A 13,302-nucleotide genomic window follows, 5' to 3' on the forward strand; every position below is an offset into this window, starting at 1 on the left:
TCTGGGGGTCCCTTCCCCACTCATAGGAGCATCTGACCCCCCACATTTGGGGTGTTCTCCAGCCAGACCTGCAGTCCCGGCCACTTTCCCGGCCCGTGGTGCTCCCTGCAGACCCGGCTGCCACCCTGGACCGTGCCGGGTGTGGGGCGGCAGGGTGAGCTGGGGCACCCCGGGGAGCAGCAGGGACCCCCAGGGCAATGCGGGGGGCCGCAGCCCACGGCCCCCCCATCGCTGCCTCGCTCGCCTCTAATCCGGGTTTGGGAGTTGCTAAGCAACTGCACAAGTCGCCCGTGGGCTCGGCGCCGATGCTGCTCCAGCCAGCCCCCAAAACAGCGCGGCCCCCCCCCAGGCGGGCACCAGCGCCCCCCGACACACCCGCACACCCGGGCCCCACTGGCTCTGCCTGGACAAGTTTGCTCGAGGGGTCATCCTGCTTGGGGGCCTGGTGGCACTGACCTTCCTCTTGCCACCACCACCACCATCATCATCATCTCCATTAGCATCCCAGTCCCACTGACATCACCGTTTCTGGCACTGGAAGGTGCAGTGTCCCCACTGCTGCCACCAGCCCTGTCCCCATCCCTGACCTCGTCCCCATCACCTCCAGCACCTTCTCTATCCCTGCCATTGTCCCTGTCCCCATCTCTATCACCTTCCCTGTCATGATCCCCATCCCACTTCTGGTCCCTATCCTCTTCACAATGCCAATCCCTGCCCCCATTCCTAGTTTCAACCCCATCATCTCTGTCCCTGTCCCCATCCCCAACACCACCCACATCCCTGGCCCTGTCCCCTGCTGTACCACCATCCTTGTTCCCATTCCCACCTCATCTCCATCTCTTTCTCCAAGGCTATTCCTGCTGGGTGCAGGAGGTGGCGTTTCTTGTCCCCTGACACCTCAGCTCCCCAGGACACCCACGCACCCCACTCCCCATCCCACTCCACCCCATCCCAGGCACATCCCACCACTGCCACCTCCCTCAACTGCTTCACCCACACTTGGAGGTTGATGGGGGTCACCCCTGCCCCAGCCACCCCAATTCCCCCTTGGGAAATGCTCCCCAGCACCCCTCAAATTCCCCTGGGAGCCACTGGCACCCATCTGTCCCCACTGGAGCCACTTTTCCACCGTCACTTCTTCCCACCAGCACACCAGAGTGGCGGGGGGGGGATGGGAATTGCTCTGCTCCAGAAAACCCTGCTCCAGCTTCCAGGAGAAGCCTTGGCAGCTCTGCTGGGATTTTTAATGGGAAGAGATCTTTTTCCTGGATTTTAGACCCTCAGATCCATCACTGCCTGCTCCAACGAGAGAAGACCGGGTGTTTTGGGCGAGTTAAGTATGAAAGGGTTTTGGGGTGACTCATTTGTCATGGATCTGAGAAGTTAGCCATAAAATTAGGATTAGTCCCTCAATTAGCCCCCAAAATCTGCTCCATCCGTGGCACCCGGGTCCTGGCAGAGCCGCCGAGTGCCGCCGTCTCCCGCAGGCTGCGGCTGCGGAGGAGGGACGCGAAATGCCAGAACATTTCTAATCATTAATGGCGCGTTTGAGCCTGTTCCAGGCTCTGCATTTTTCTTCCTTGGACCCCTTCATCTGGATGCTGCTTTTTCAGGTGCTCCAGCACCTCCAAAATTCGAATTCAAAGGAACCAACTCAGATTTTAGAAGGGGAGAACTGAAAGTGCAGCTGGCGAGACCTGCTGAGAACATCCCGCCGTCGTGGTTTGAGATGGTGGCACCGAGGTGCTAAAAAATCCTTTTTAAAAAGGGGAAAAAATCCTTAAAAGAAAAGGGAATTGGATGCTGGAAGGATGCCCTGGGCGGGCAGTGCTGCCGGCTGCCGAAGCAGGAGCCGGCAGCCGGCGAGGCGGTGCTGGAGGTGGGGTCAAGGCGTAGCTGGTTGGCATCAGCCCCGGCACGGGGTCCCCGCCAGCTTTTTTTTTTTTTTTTCCCCCCATCCCTCCTTCCTGTTTTTCCCAGGGGAGCCGCTGTCATGCCCCATGCCGTGGGCGAGCACCACATATGGCGATGGAAAACAGGAAAGAGGGGGTAAAAACGGGGTGAGCGTGGATGGAGGGGGGGCTCAGTCCTCTCCAGAAATAGAGCAGCTGGCTTCGATGCAAACCCCACTTTTTTGGGGGGGATTTTGAAACTGCTTTGTGTGGGAAAATATGGATTTCACAGGTAGGACTAGAACTGGGGGGGGGGGGGGGGGGGCTTGTGTGCACCCCAAAATTCCATGGAGGTATCTCAGCTTATGGAGGGAGGTAGGAGAGGTGCAATGTCACATCATTCCTTCACGCTGGGATGTTATGAAGTTTCTTCCAACCTCCAGGGATGCAGGGGCCTAAATATAGAGGCTAAAAATATCATCCCGTGCTCAGCTCAGCCCCAAACCCAGGATTTTTCGGGGAGAAATCTCAGGTGATCGGCGCTAATAACGGCGAGGACCTCGTTAATAAAATTCCTCATTAAAACAGCGCCTCAGGGGAGGGATGGGAGTACAGCACCCGCCCACGGGAAAAGGGCAGGAGCCAGGGGAGCACCAAGAGGGTTTGTTTTTAGTTTTGGGGTTGGATGGTGGGTAATTGGGGATTTGGGGCAAGTGCTGCAGCTGCATCTCTGGAGAGGTGTCCTAGTTCATGAAGGTTACAGGGACGTGCTCCCCTTCGGCTCCTCTCCACGCATTTTGGGGCAGAATCACGGTGATCCAGAGCTGTGTGTGCTGCCTTCTTCCTCTGGTGCTGCCCACTTCCCCTCTGTGTCCTTGGCCTCCTTCAGGAGGAGGAAAGAAGAAAATTAAGATGATGTGGCACAAAGGTGGCAGGGACAGGGTGGGAGCAGGGACCCGGTGCAGCTCTTGGCACCTCAGATTCTCTGGAGGGACCTGGAGTGGGGGGCAGCCTACCTGGGAAGGGGGCCAGGTGAGATGGTCATCCTCCAGCATGGCTCCCCACGCCACCGGGTCAGTGCCACCAGCTGGGGAAGGAGGAGGCTCGATGGCACATGAAATGGGCACCTGGTCCCACGGGTGACGGGCACATGGGACAGGCACAACACCCTGGGTGATGGACAAATGGAAGGCCTGATGGCCACAGGTGGTGGACATCTGGACAGGCACAAAACCACGGGCAAAGGGCACAAGGGACGGGTTTGATGCCCTGGGTGATGGGCAGAGGAGAGGCCTGATGCTGTGTATGGTGGGGACATGGGGCAGGACTGACACTCTGTGCAAGGGACACATGGGGCAAGCCTGATACCCTGGTGATGGGCAGACAGAGCAGGCAATGCAGCATGGGGCAGGGATGGCAGTGTGGCCGTGGGTGCTGCGCAAGGCCACTCACCCTCTCTCTGCTCCAGCAGCTTTTGAAAGTGCTGAGCTGCAAAGGCCACCACGTCGGTGGGCTGCTCCCGCAGCACTTCCCGCGCCAGCCCCTCCAGCAGGTTCCGGAAGCCGGCGGGCACCCTCATGCTGGTGTTGGAGGCGGCGATGGACATGGTCGCTTCTCCCGGACTCTCTGCAGCGGCACAGCCCGGGATTAACCACGGCCCTCAGTCCCCGGTGCCACCGGGCAGCGCCGGGACTCGAACCTGCGTTCTGAGGGGGGCCAGGGCCGCCGCTAGGGGGCGATACGCTCCCTGCCCGCCGCGCATGCGCGCAGCCGCCTCTCACAGCGCGCGCGCGGCCCCGGCCCGGGCGGGCAGAGGAGCGGGCGCGGGGGGGCGGCGGTTCCCGTCCCGCGGTGAGCCCCGGCTCCCCTGTCCCGGTGTGCCCCGATACCGCCCCCGCAGCCCCGCAACCCTCCCGCCCTTTCCCCTCGGCCTCTCCCGTCAGACCGGACCGGGCCGCGCCGGTGCCTCAGGCCGTGGTGCGGACGCCGTTGCTTGGCAACCCCCCCAAGAGGGCGGTGCGCGCTCAGGCCACGCCCCCCGCGCTGGGCGGGACCCGCCTGAGGGGCGGGCGGGCGGCACCGGGGGCACCGGGCGGGACCCGGGAGTACCGGCGGTCCCGGCGCCCTCGCGGCGTCTTGTCCCCTCACGATGGCGGCGTGGGCGCTGCTGGCGCTGCTGGCTGTGGCTTCGGCGGCGGCAGGTAAAGGGCTGGGGAGGGTCAGCCTCCGAGACCCACTTCGGAGCACTTGGCACCGCCAGAACCCTTGGCATCACAGCAGCCCGGCTCCGGTGCCCAAGGAATTCCCTAAGCCCTCCCAGGTCCTGATTTCTTGCCCTTTGCACACTCCGAGCCTCTTATGTGCATTGGCTCTTCCCTAGCCCCGCTTTTCGGGTGCTGCTCTTGGCACTTCTCATGAACCCCCCAGTCCCACTTTGGTACCCTTTGCACCCCCAGACCCTCTTTGATGATGTTGGCATTACTCTGAGCCCCACTCTGGGGCCCTTGGTGCCCTCCCAGCCCCACTTTGATGCCTTTGGCATCCCCTTTAGCCCAATTTTGATGCCTCCCACCCGTCTTTCACACTCTTTGCACCCCCAAGCTCTGCTTCTGTGCCTCTACACTCCCAGAACCCGTTTGATGCCCTCTGCACACCCCGAGTCCCTCTTTGGCACCCGTGGCATCTCCCCAAGCCCCAGTTCAATGCCCTTCTCATTCTCTGAGTTCCACTTTGATGCCCTTCACAGCCCCAGCCCCTCCCCAGCGCCCTTGGCCTGGCACTGCTGCCGTGGGACGATGCTTTACGTAAGGTGGGAGCCGCATGCGGCTCCTTGGTGGTGTCTCGTGGGCTCTCCTCCCTTCCCTCCTCCCTTCTTCTTCCCTTCCCTCCTCCCAGCTGCTTTTTATAGCCTCCACTCTTCCCTGGCGTCTCAGTTTTAATTTTTTTTTTCTCCTCCGACTTGTTTTTTATATAACTCCCGGAGCCTCGTGGCATGAAGCAGCGGGACCAGCGATGCAGCTGACTCCTGAGGGGCCGAGGACATCTTTCCTTTCCTTTCCTCTCCCTTCCCAGAGAGCTCCATGAGCTCTGATTTGATCACTGGCCTTATCTGCCCAGATCACCCCTCACACATTGCTCCTGACCCCCTTTTTAAACATGATTTGTTTTTTCACACTGCAAAAATGGCTCTTTTGTGGGTGTCAGGGCTGAGCCTTCTGCTTCTGTCCCCACTGAAGGTGCCTTTGCCAATGCTGCACACCCAATGGTTTCCATCCCACCCCTTGACAAACCTTTTTTCCAAGGTAAAAATACTTCAGAACATTCATTAGCAAGGCTGGGCTGGGAGAAACACTCCCATGCTGTTATTAGAGGAGTTTTTACCAAAATCTGTATCCAGATCCATGTGATACAAAATGTAACATGCTCCTGTGCTTTGGGAGGTGAATTCCCTCTTGTGGACTTTAAATTCTGCCTCATCCTCTGCTCTGTGGTGATTTTAACCATCTTAAAGCTGACCGGGAAGCTGTAAATTAAGTGGAATTTCAAATAATCTGTATTTCAGAGGGGGTCAGAGGCCATGCTGAGGGTATTTTTCTCTCAGAGTGACGTTTGCACTGTTTGCTGTTTCCAGGAGGAATGCTCAGATTTGCCTCCTACTATGGTGACCACATGGTGCTGCAGAGGAAGCCATCAGGAGCTGTGGTGTGGGGCCACGGGGAGCTGGGAGCTGTGGTGACTGTGACTCTCTCAGGGGCCAGTGGCCTCATCATCATGGAGAAAAAAGCACAGGTTAAAGGTCAGTCCCAGCCTTCCACTAGAAACTGGGGCTGGTGTTTTTGCTGGCTGAAGAACTTGTCTGAGCGCAAATGGGAGCTGATGGTTGGGTGAGACAGGGTTTGGCACCACCCTTGTGTTTGCCACACTGCTGCCCTAGGGCTGCAGAGGTGCTCATGGCATCTCCAGCTTGTGCTTTTCCCTCTCCAGCAGACCTGGGGTGGTTCAGCCATTGCCCTCCCCAGCAGTGGCAGCCTTTGCTCACTTTGGTTCCCAGCAGCAATGCCGTGGGCGCCCAGCGGGAGCCGAGCTGCTGCTGCAGTGGGTGGCACTGCACAGGCTGGAGCCGAGCGATGAGGCTGTGGAGGGGAGAGGGGGAATTTAGCTTCTCTCCCTGTCTAAACCAGGTCTGAGGAATCTCCTGAGCACTCCCAGCTTATTTTTTGATCTGTGCCCCCTTGGAGGACCTGTGGGATCTCTGAGCCCTGACGGATGTTGTCTGTGCAAGCAGAGCCTTCCTGGAGCTGGAAGGGCTCGGGGGCACCTCAAATCCTGGCTACATCCCTGCCTGAAGAGTTGTGAGGGAACTCATCACCTTTGGAGGGTAAAAGTGCTGCCCAAGGGCACCTCCATAAGATGAAGAGCCTGGAGGTGTCTTGTGGGAGAGCAGCAATCCAGGAGATCTGCAGGATCCAACCAGAAAATCCACACTAAGCTCCAGCAGAATATCTTTACGCTTCGATTTGGCGCCTCTAAAATTAGCTGGAGACATGTCAGTGTCACACACACCAAGCTGCTCCTGTAATCCCAGTTCCTCCCAGCAGCTTCTGCTCTGACACACATTTGTTTTCCAGGTTTTCTTTTTTAACCCATAAATTCCTGCAGGAGGAAGGTCCCTCTGATGGCAGAGAACTTCTGAAATCCCTTTCCCCAACCCGTCTCTGTGGTGGGGAAGCTTTTCCCTGTTGGCTGTCCTTCCCCACTGGTTGTTTGGTGCTCATCCAACATCCTGGTGAAGGTCCTGAGGCCTGGAAGATAACCACCATCCTCTTCCTCCAGGACCTTCTAGGACTTGGATAATTGTCCTGGACCCAATGGATCAGGGCGGTCCCTATGCACTGATGGCTGAGCAGGGCTTGGAGAACGTGTTACTGCAGGACATCTACTTTGGAGATGTGTGGCTTTGCAGTGGGCAGAGCAACATGGCAATGACAGTCCTGCAGGTAAGGCCCACAGCACAGACCAGGCAGGACCAGGTAGGGATCAGGCAGGGAAGTGCCTTGCATGCTCCTGGCCCTTCTTCAGGTGGCCAGTGCCAGCCAGGAGCTCGCCGCCGCCGCTCGCTATCCCTACGTCCGTATCTTTGCTGCAGCACCTGCCCGCTCCCATGTGGAGCTGGAGGACCTGGAGTACATTGACTTGCCATGGTCCATTCCCACAGCTGGTGAGTGGATGTGCCTCCAAAACAGTGCTTGGAAATGGCTTTTTTCCCACTGCTTCCCTTTGCAGCCTGCTGTTTCTTGAGCAGAAAACCTGGGCCACGGGAACTTCACCTACTTCTCGGCCGTGTGCTGGCTGTTGGGGCGTTCCTTGTATGAGGCTCTGGGGTCCCCCATCGGGCTGGTGGAGGTGGCCTGGGGGGGGACACCCATCGAAGCCTGGTCCTCCCGCCGAGTTCTGCAGGCATGTGGGCTCCCAGAGGACATGGGGAGGTGAGAGAAGGTGCTGTGGAAACACCTCCTGCCCAGTGCCACGCTGCTTTTGGGGAGTATCCTCATCCCTTCCCATCCCAGCTCTTCTCCCAGAGCCTCACAGGCCCCTCTGTGCATCATTAATGCCCCCTCTGGATAAAAGCCTTTCCCATGCCATGAGCATAAGGCACATCTGGGTGGGTAAAGGGGGAAGGGAGGGACCCCAGATCTCCCTTTGGCATGGTGCTTGCTTTAACCTAAAGCCTGCCTTGTGCTTTGCACCCCCCTTAAACCTAGCTTTGTCTTCCAGCACCTCCCCATATCAGCCTGTCTTTGGCCCACAAATGCCCTCCGTGCTCTGGAACGCCATGATCCACCCGCTGCTCAACATGACCCTGCGGGGTGTTGCTTGGTACCAGGGTGAGCCTCCGTTTCTTATCCCCCAGGATGGAGCAGTCCCCACTGTCTCACTGAGCTCTCACCAGCCTCTCTTTTTGGGGGACAGGTGAGGCCAATGCCTTCCTGAACACAGACCAGTACAACTGCACCTTCCCCGCACTCATCGCTGACTGGCGCCAGGCGTTCCACACTGGATCAGCCGGACAGACAGAGCCACTTCTCCCCTTTGGCTTCGTGCAGGTGTGGGGGGGTGGGAGGCATTTTGTCCTGGGGGTGTGCCCAGGGGGAGGACACTGTAAACACATGGATACATGCTGCCAAGTGCCAAAAATCCCAGGCAGGGACCACAGTGACCAGTCTTCTCCCCATTTCCCTGTGGCTCACAGCTGTCCACTTACCGCCATGGGAGTGCAGACGACAGCTTCGCCCGGCTCCGCTGGCACCAAACAGCCGACCTGGGGCTTGTCCCCAATGCCAGGATGCCCAGCACGTTTATGGCTGTAGCCATGGACCTGGGTGATGAGCACTCTCCCTATGGCAGGTGAGGCCTGGGCCGGGATGAGGGTGTAGGGATGGAGTTTTTGGGTACCAGCCCCATCTTCCTTCTCTTCCTGGGCAGTATCCACCCCCGGGACAAGCAGAATGTGGCGCACCGACTGCTGCTGGGTGCCAGGGCTGTGGCCTATGGGGACAAGGACGTCGTGTTCCAGGGACCATATCCCACCCAGGCTATCCTGGAGGTGGCCAGGGGGCTGCTGAATGTCACCTACAGCCAGGAGCTCATCTACCATCAGAAGGTTGCACAGGCATTTGAGGTGAGGAGTGGGATATCCTCTCCAAAAAGCTGCTGAAGGGAAGGCAGCTCTGATGGGGGTTTCTCTCCTCCCCAGGTGTGCTGCTCCAGTCAGGCATCCCCGTGCCAGTGGCTGCCAGCACGGGTGGTGGCAGTAGGGTCCCGCACGGTGACACTGGCCCTGAGTGGCTGCAGGACACTGGTGCTGGGCCTGCGCTATGCCTGGGCCGAGTGGCCCTGTGAGTACCAGGCCTGCCCCCTCTACAACCACCAGGGGCTGCCTGCACCCCCCTTCCTGCTGGACACCCTCCCTGCAGGGAATGCTGCTGGAGGGAGGGAGCTGTTGCTCCTCCCCGGCTCCAGCTTCCCTCTAAACTAGGGAGATGAGTGTGCTCAGGCCTCTGCCAAAGCACTTATGGCTCCTGGCACTCTCCCTTCTCAAGTCAGGGAATCAGAGGCTTCATTACTACCTTATTAATTAAACAATTTTTCAGCTCCTTTGTGGACTCAAACCAAGGCTATGGGGTAGGGGGAAGGGGAAAAATACAATTTACAATTAAATATATGACAAATTATGTAAGGAGAAGCAGCAAGACACAGCAATGGGATCTAAACCCCTCACTGCTGCTCCATTGTCCGTGGAGCTGGTCCTGGCCTCCCAGACACCCCATTTCTTTGGGCACAAACTGCTGATTCCCAGGGTAGGGAGCTCACAGGATCCAGGGATCAGCTTCCAGCTGCAGGGTGGAGAGAGGGAGAGGGGAGCTCTGCCAAAAAAACCACAGCCAAACACTAAGGCTAGGCTGGGACAGGGAGCTGTGGAGGGCTGTGAGTGCCTTCCATCTCTCCTCTCTTAATAAACAGTTAATAAACCACCTCTTTCCTGGATCCCTTTTTTTCCTTCAGAGGAGCATTCCTAATCCTCCATTCCCCACCTCTTGCCATAAGAGCTGGGAAATTTGTGTGGAAGAGGCACAGTGTGGCACCCAGCACTTAGAATAAGAGACCTGAGAGGTTCTGCACCAAACATGCATTGTTTAACCCTTTTTTGCTGGACAAATGTACATAAGAAGAGAAAGGCCAGGTTTTCAGCCTGGCTGCTGCAGGACACCTGTGTCAGAGTAGATCCTGGGATCACAGGATCCCTGCCTGCTGCCTGCTGTCTGCTTCTGGGTCAGGCAGAGCCAAGCGAGTCCCGTGAGGCTTTTCCCATCGTTTCCATTCCAGGCTTTGGTTCTAGAGAAGGAGGGAAGAGCAGGCAGTTAATGAGCTGGCCAATGGCAGACTAGGATCTGGGCTTTTTCCAGCACTGAGTAACTGGCCCAGGAGCCAGCTGTGCTGGCCCTGGGTTGCCGTGGTAACGAGGATGCAGAATCCAGCTCAGTCTGTGGATTTTTTTAAACCATAATTCTGACTGTGTTTTCAGGGTCAGGAATGAAGTCCAGACCTCTCAGCTCCTACCTGTGGGGCTGGGCTATCTCACACGGGCTGCAAACCACCTGCCATGTGTGCCAGGGGACCCTGTGTCACCCCAAAAGGAGGCATCCAGCTCCCCAAAACCCAAAGCACGTGGCAGAGGGAGCAGAGCAGGTCTTGAGAATGCAGCTCTATCTTGGAACCCATCTCCACATACAGCCTCACTGTGCCCACCAGTGCCATGCAAATGGGAGAAGGGGGTGGGCATGGCATCCTTGGCATCAGCCCCCCAGGATTTAAAACTCCCAACCCCACTCGCAGCAGGACGAGCTGCCAAAAACAGGGACCCTCCCAGCCCTGTAATTTGCCCAGAGCTTGGATTTAAGCAGCAATCTCTTGGCTTGCTGTTCCTATAGCAACCCCTGCCCACACCTTGGATTGAAGTAGCATCACACTCTGGATGCCAGAATCCCTTTCAGGATTTGTCAGCCCTCACAGTGACCTATGCCCCAAACACCTTAAGGTCTTGGCAAAGGATTTTGGGTGGTCCAGGGTGGGATCTTGTGGTGTGGGAGCCAAGAGAAGAGGGAAGTTGTCTCTACCCAAAAAACCTACCTAGGGCCACACCATTGGAGAGGGCTGTATTGCCTTCAGCCTCAGGGGTACAAGCTTGGTGTTTGGGCTTGGTGGTCTCCAGCCCAGCCAGCAGCGTCATGAAATCGATGACAGTGTCGATGTCCTCCTTGTTGGCGGTGGCTTCCCGCAGGGCACTGACGGCATTGAGGCGGCTGAAGGAGGTCAGCTCGGAGATATTGGCACGGAGGAAGAGAAGGATGATGTTGAGGTCGTTGAGGGGGCAGGTGAGCATCCTGCGACTGAGCAGATCAAAGGCAGGCAGCATCTCATAGACAGAGAGCAGCCCCTTGTCCCACTGGCAGAGCTGCAGGGCATTGTAGATGACAACGGGGATGAGGAGCACATAGACGCTGCCAATGGAGAGGCTGATGATCTGGAACACGGAGAAGAACACCAGCTTGCAGGGGATGAGCAGGGGGATGTGCGGCTCTGCCTGGAGCAGCCCCGTTTTGATGGAGCAGCTGAACTCATCCTGGAAGAAGATGTTTAGGTGGAGAAAGACCAGGTAGAGGCAGGTGGCAGCCAGGAACAGGAGCAGCAGCAGGTTCCGCAGGATGTAGATGAACACCAGGGCATGGGCGTGCTGCTTGCAGGTCAGGTACCGCTCCAGCAATGGGAACTCAAAATACCTCTCCCGGCGGGCCCTGGGGGGGAGGGAGACAGGAGGAGTGAGAGCCACCCCCCATTTCACCCAAATCCATCCTGGCTGCAGCCACCACACCACATGGAGGGACTCAAGGGCCGCAGTGGCCTGGCCTGGCCTCACCTCTCGTACTCCTCCCAGAACTGCTCCGGCTCGGCGCTGGCCTGCTGGACCTTCTTCATGTGCTGCACCAGGCGCACGGAGCGGTTGTAGGATTTATCCAGCTCGTCGATGATGAAGAGCAGGTCGCAGTGGCAGGGCGGGGGCGGCAAGCGTAACGCCACAGCAGGTACGGCAGGTACATCAGCCCGCCACCACCAGCAGCGAGTAGGGGACCACCTGCGCAAAGGAGATTGAATGGTCGTTGAGGATGTGGAGTCACTCTTGCTGTGGACATCCAGATGGGATGCAGGGGTACCCAAATGTGACCTCTGACCCTACCTTGAGAGCCCAGAGGGATTTGGTGATGCATGTCCCTCGGCATCAAAGCCATGGTGGATGAGGGAGTCCCAGCAGGCCGTGTCGGTGTAGGCGGACTGCTTCCCCGTGAAGTTGGTGGAGAGAAGCAGCTGATCTGGGAGCCTGGGGTAAGGAGGAGGAGAGCAAACCTCAGCCATGCAGGGTGGAGAACACTCCACAGCCATGAACCAATGCCTTACAGGAGGATAATTACATCTTAGGCATAGCTTTGAATTAAAGAAAGCTTTCTTCTGTCACTTTGGAGCTGCTGTGTTTCTAGCGAGGACTTTTCCATCACTTACCAAACACAAACTCTTTGTGTGTAGTGGTGTGTACACAGTGTAGGGAATTACAGACTGACCAGCCAGAAACTGGACTAAAACCAAATCCTCAGGGACAGCAGCTGGATGTGGCCGAGGCCAGATTAGCCTGAGGTCACAACACATCTCTCCGTGCTGCCAGCACCCTCCTCCTCCTCGGAAACAAGCCCATGGCACCCAAAGGTGCTGTGCACAAGCAGCTGAGGCTGAGCATTGACTCAGTGCTGCTCCTGGGGTTAGCATAACTGTTCCCAGGCTCTCCCAGTGAATTATGATTCCATTAAAAACAATCAATAAACACCCATGGGGCAGAACAGCTCCTACAACAGACTTCCAGGCTGTTCCACTTTGGATCACGACACCATCGAGAATACGAGGGGTTTGCCACAACAACCAAACCACCACTGGTGATTGCCCACAACCTGAAGAAACACTTGGGAAAGCCACAACTCACCAGCAGAGAACTCCCGGGCGAAAGCCAGTGAGACGAGGAAGAGGGGCAGCCCCACGGTGACAAACTTCAGCAGGCGATCGCTCGGCAGCTCCAGCCGCAAGCCCCTGGCTCGGGAACTGCTGGGATCCGGGAGCAGAGCATCAGAGAGCATGTACTCAGCAGCTGTGTGTGACAGGGACATTTTGGAGCGAGGAAGAGACAAAGGGAGCGCTGCCTGAGGTGTGAATGGCTCAAGGAGCGACTTTGCCGGGCTGAGAGGTCCCTGCTGAGCGCTGTGTCCGGCAGCTGTGAACGACAGCTCAGACAGCGCGTTAAATCACCTCGTAATTACAGGGGAAGCCTTTTCATAAACAGAAATAGAAAAAGCCACCCCAGCAGCCACAGCAGCGAGCTGGGAAGGCAGCAGGCTGGGAAAGCAGCTTTCCTCCCTGACAGCATTCCTGCAGGGCAGCGTTCCTGCCCCAAAGCCGCTCCTGGCTCCCCGTGGTTTTATGTCCCTCTCTCATCAGCCAACAGATTTCTGGCGCTGTGGCCTGAGGGCATGGGGGTCCCCAGCTATTTTCAGCAGAGAGCCAGGGGAACTAGCCCTCCCACAGCAGAAGCCCCAGCCATACACACGGTGGGCCCTTGGGGTACAAAAGCCCTTTCCAGCACCCAAACCAGCCACAGGGCCAGAGAACATCTCACTGCCCTGCCCCAAGCTCCTCAGACAGGTCAAGACTCCAAATGAGTAATTTTGAGGCAGAACATCAGCTGCAATTCCCCAGATCATCAATTCCTCCTCTTGCCTCCCTCTCAAGGGCACAGGAGGAAGAATGTGGCTCC

The 13,302-nt window shown here is 57.6% G+C and overlaps 3 protein-coding genes across 6 annotated transcripts; 1 reads left to right on the forward strand and 2 right to left on the reverse strand.

Annotated features, from left to right (window-relative positions):
* Positions 1-2,452: 2,452 nt before the first annotated feature.
* SPA17 (sperm autoantigenic protein 17) lies at positions 2,453-3,899 on the reverse strand. Of its 4 annotated transcripts, none has more exons than XM_079326851.1 (4): positions 3,838-3,899; positions 3,345-3,518; positions 2,909-2,979; positions 2,453-2,775 (listed from the first exon to the last, which is right to left on the reverse strand). In XM_079326851.1, the coding sequence occupies exons 2-4, from the start codon at positions 3,496-3,498 to the stop codon at positions 2,701-2,703; spliced, it is 300 nt and encodes a 99-aa protein (XP_079182977.1). In that variant the 5' UTR covers positions 3,499-3,518; positions 3,838-3,899; the 3' UTR covers positions 2,453-2,700. The 4 variants fall into 4 exon arrangements, with proteins under 4 accessions (XP_079182977.1, XP_079182976.1, XP_079182975.1 ...); XM_079326850.1 differs by having other exon boundaries at positions 3,843-3,894; XM_079326849.1 differs by having other exon boundaries at positions 3,345-3,598; positions 3,838-3,867.
* A 61-nt stretch (positions 3,900-3,960) lies between these two features.
* Positions 3,961-9,422, forward strand: SIAE (sialic acid acetylesterase). Its single transcript, XM_079326726.1, has 10 exons — positions 3,961-4,093; positions 5,524-5,688; positions 6,726-6,889; positions 6,972-7,110; positions 7,195-7,378; positions 7,668-7,777; positions 7,863-7,996; positions 8,143-8,297; positions 8,376-8,571; positions 8,647-9,422. Exons 1-10 carry the CDS (start codon positions 4,042-4,044, stop codon positions 8,926-8,928), a joined length of 1,581 nt encoding a protein of 526 aa, XP_079182852.1. The 5' UTR covers positions 3,961-4,041; the 3' UTR covers positions 8,929-9,422.
* A 247-nt stretch (positions 9,423-9,669) lies between these two features.
* PANX3 (pannexin 3) lies at positions 9,670-13,110 on the reverse strand. Its single transcript, XM_079326792.1, is given in 9 exon segments — positions 9,670-9,785; positions 10,581-11,245; positions 11,368-11,510; positions 11,513-11,553; positions 11,556-11,583; positions 11,686-11,711; positions 11,714-11,800; positions 11,803-11,826; positions 12,478-13,110. Coding segments are annotated over 9 exon segments (1,257 nt in total). The 5' UTR covers positions 12,659-13,110; the 3' UTR covers positions 9,670-9,723.
* Positions 13,111-13,302: the final 192 nt, after the last annotated feature.

The sequence above is a fragment of the Erithacus rubecula genome (assembly GCF_903797595.1).
Source record: "Erithacus rubecula genome assembly, chromosome: 25".
NCBI classification, from domain to species: domain Eukaryota; kingdom Metazoa; phylum Chordata; class Aves; order Passeriformes; family Muscicapidae; genus Erithacus; species Erithacus rubecula.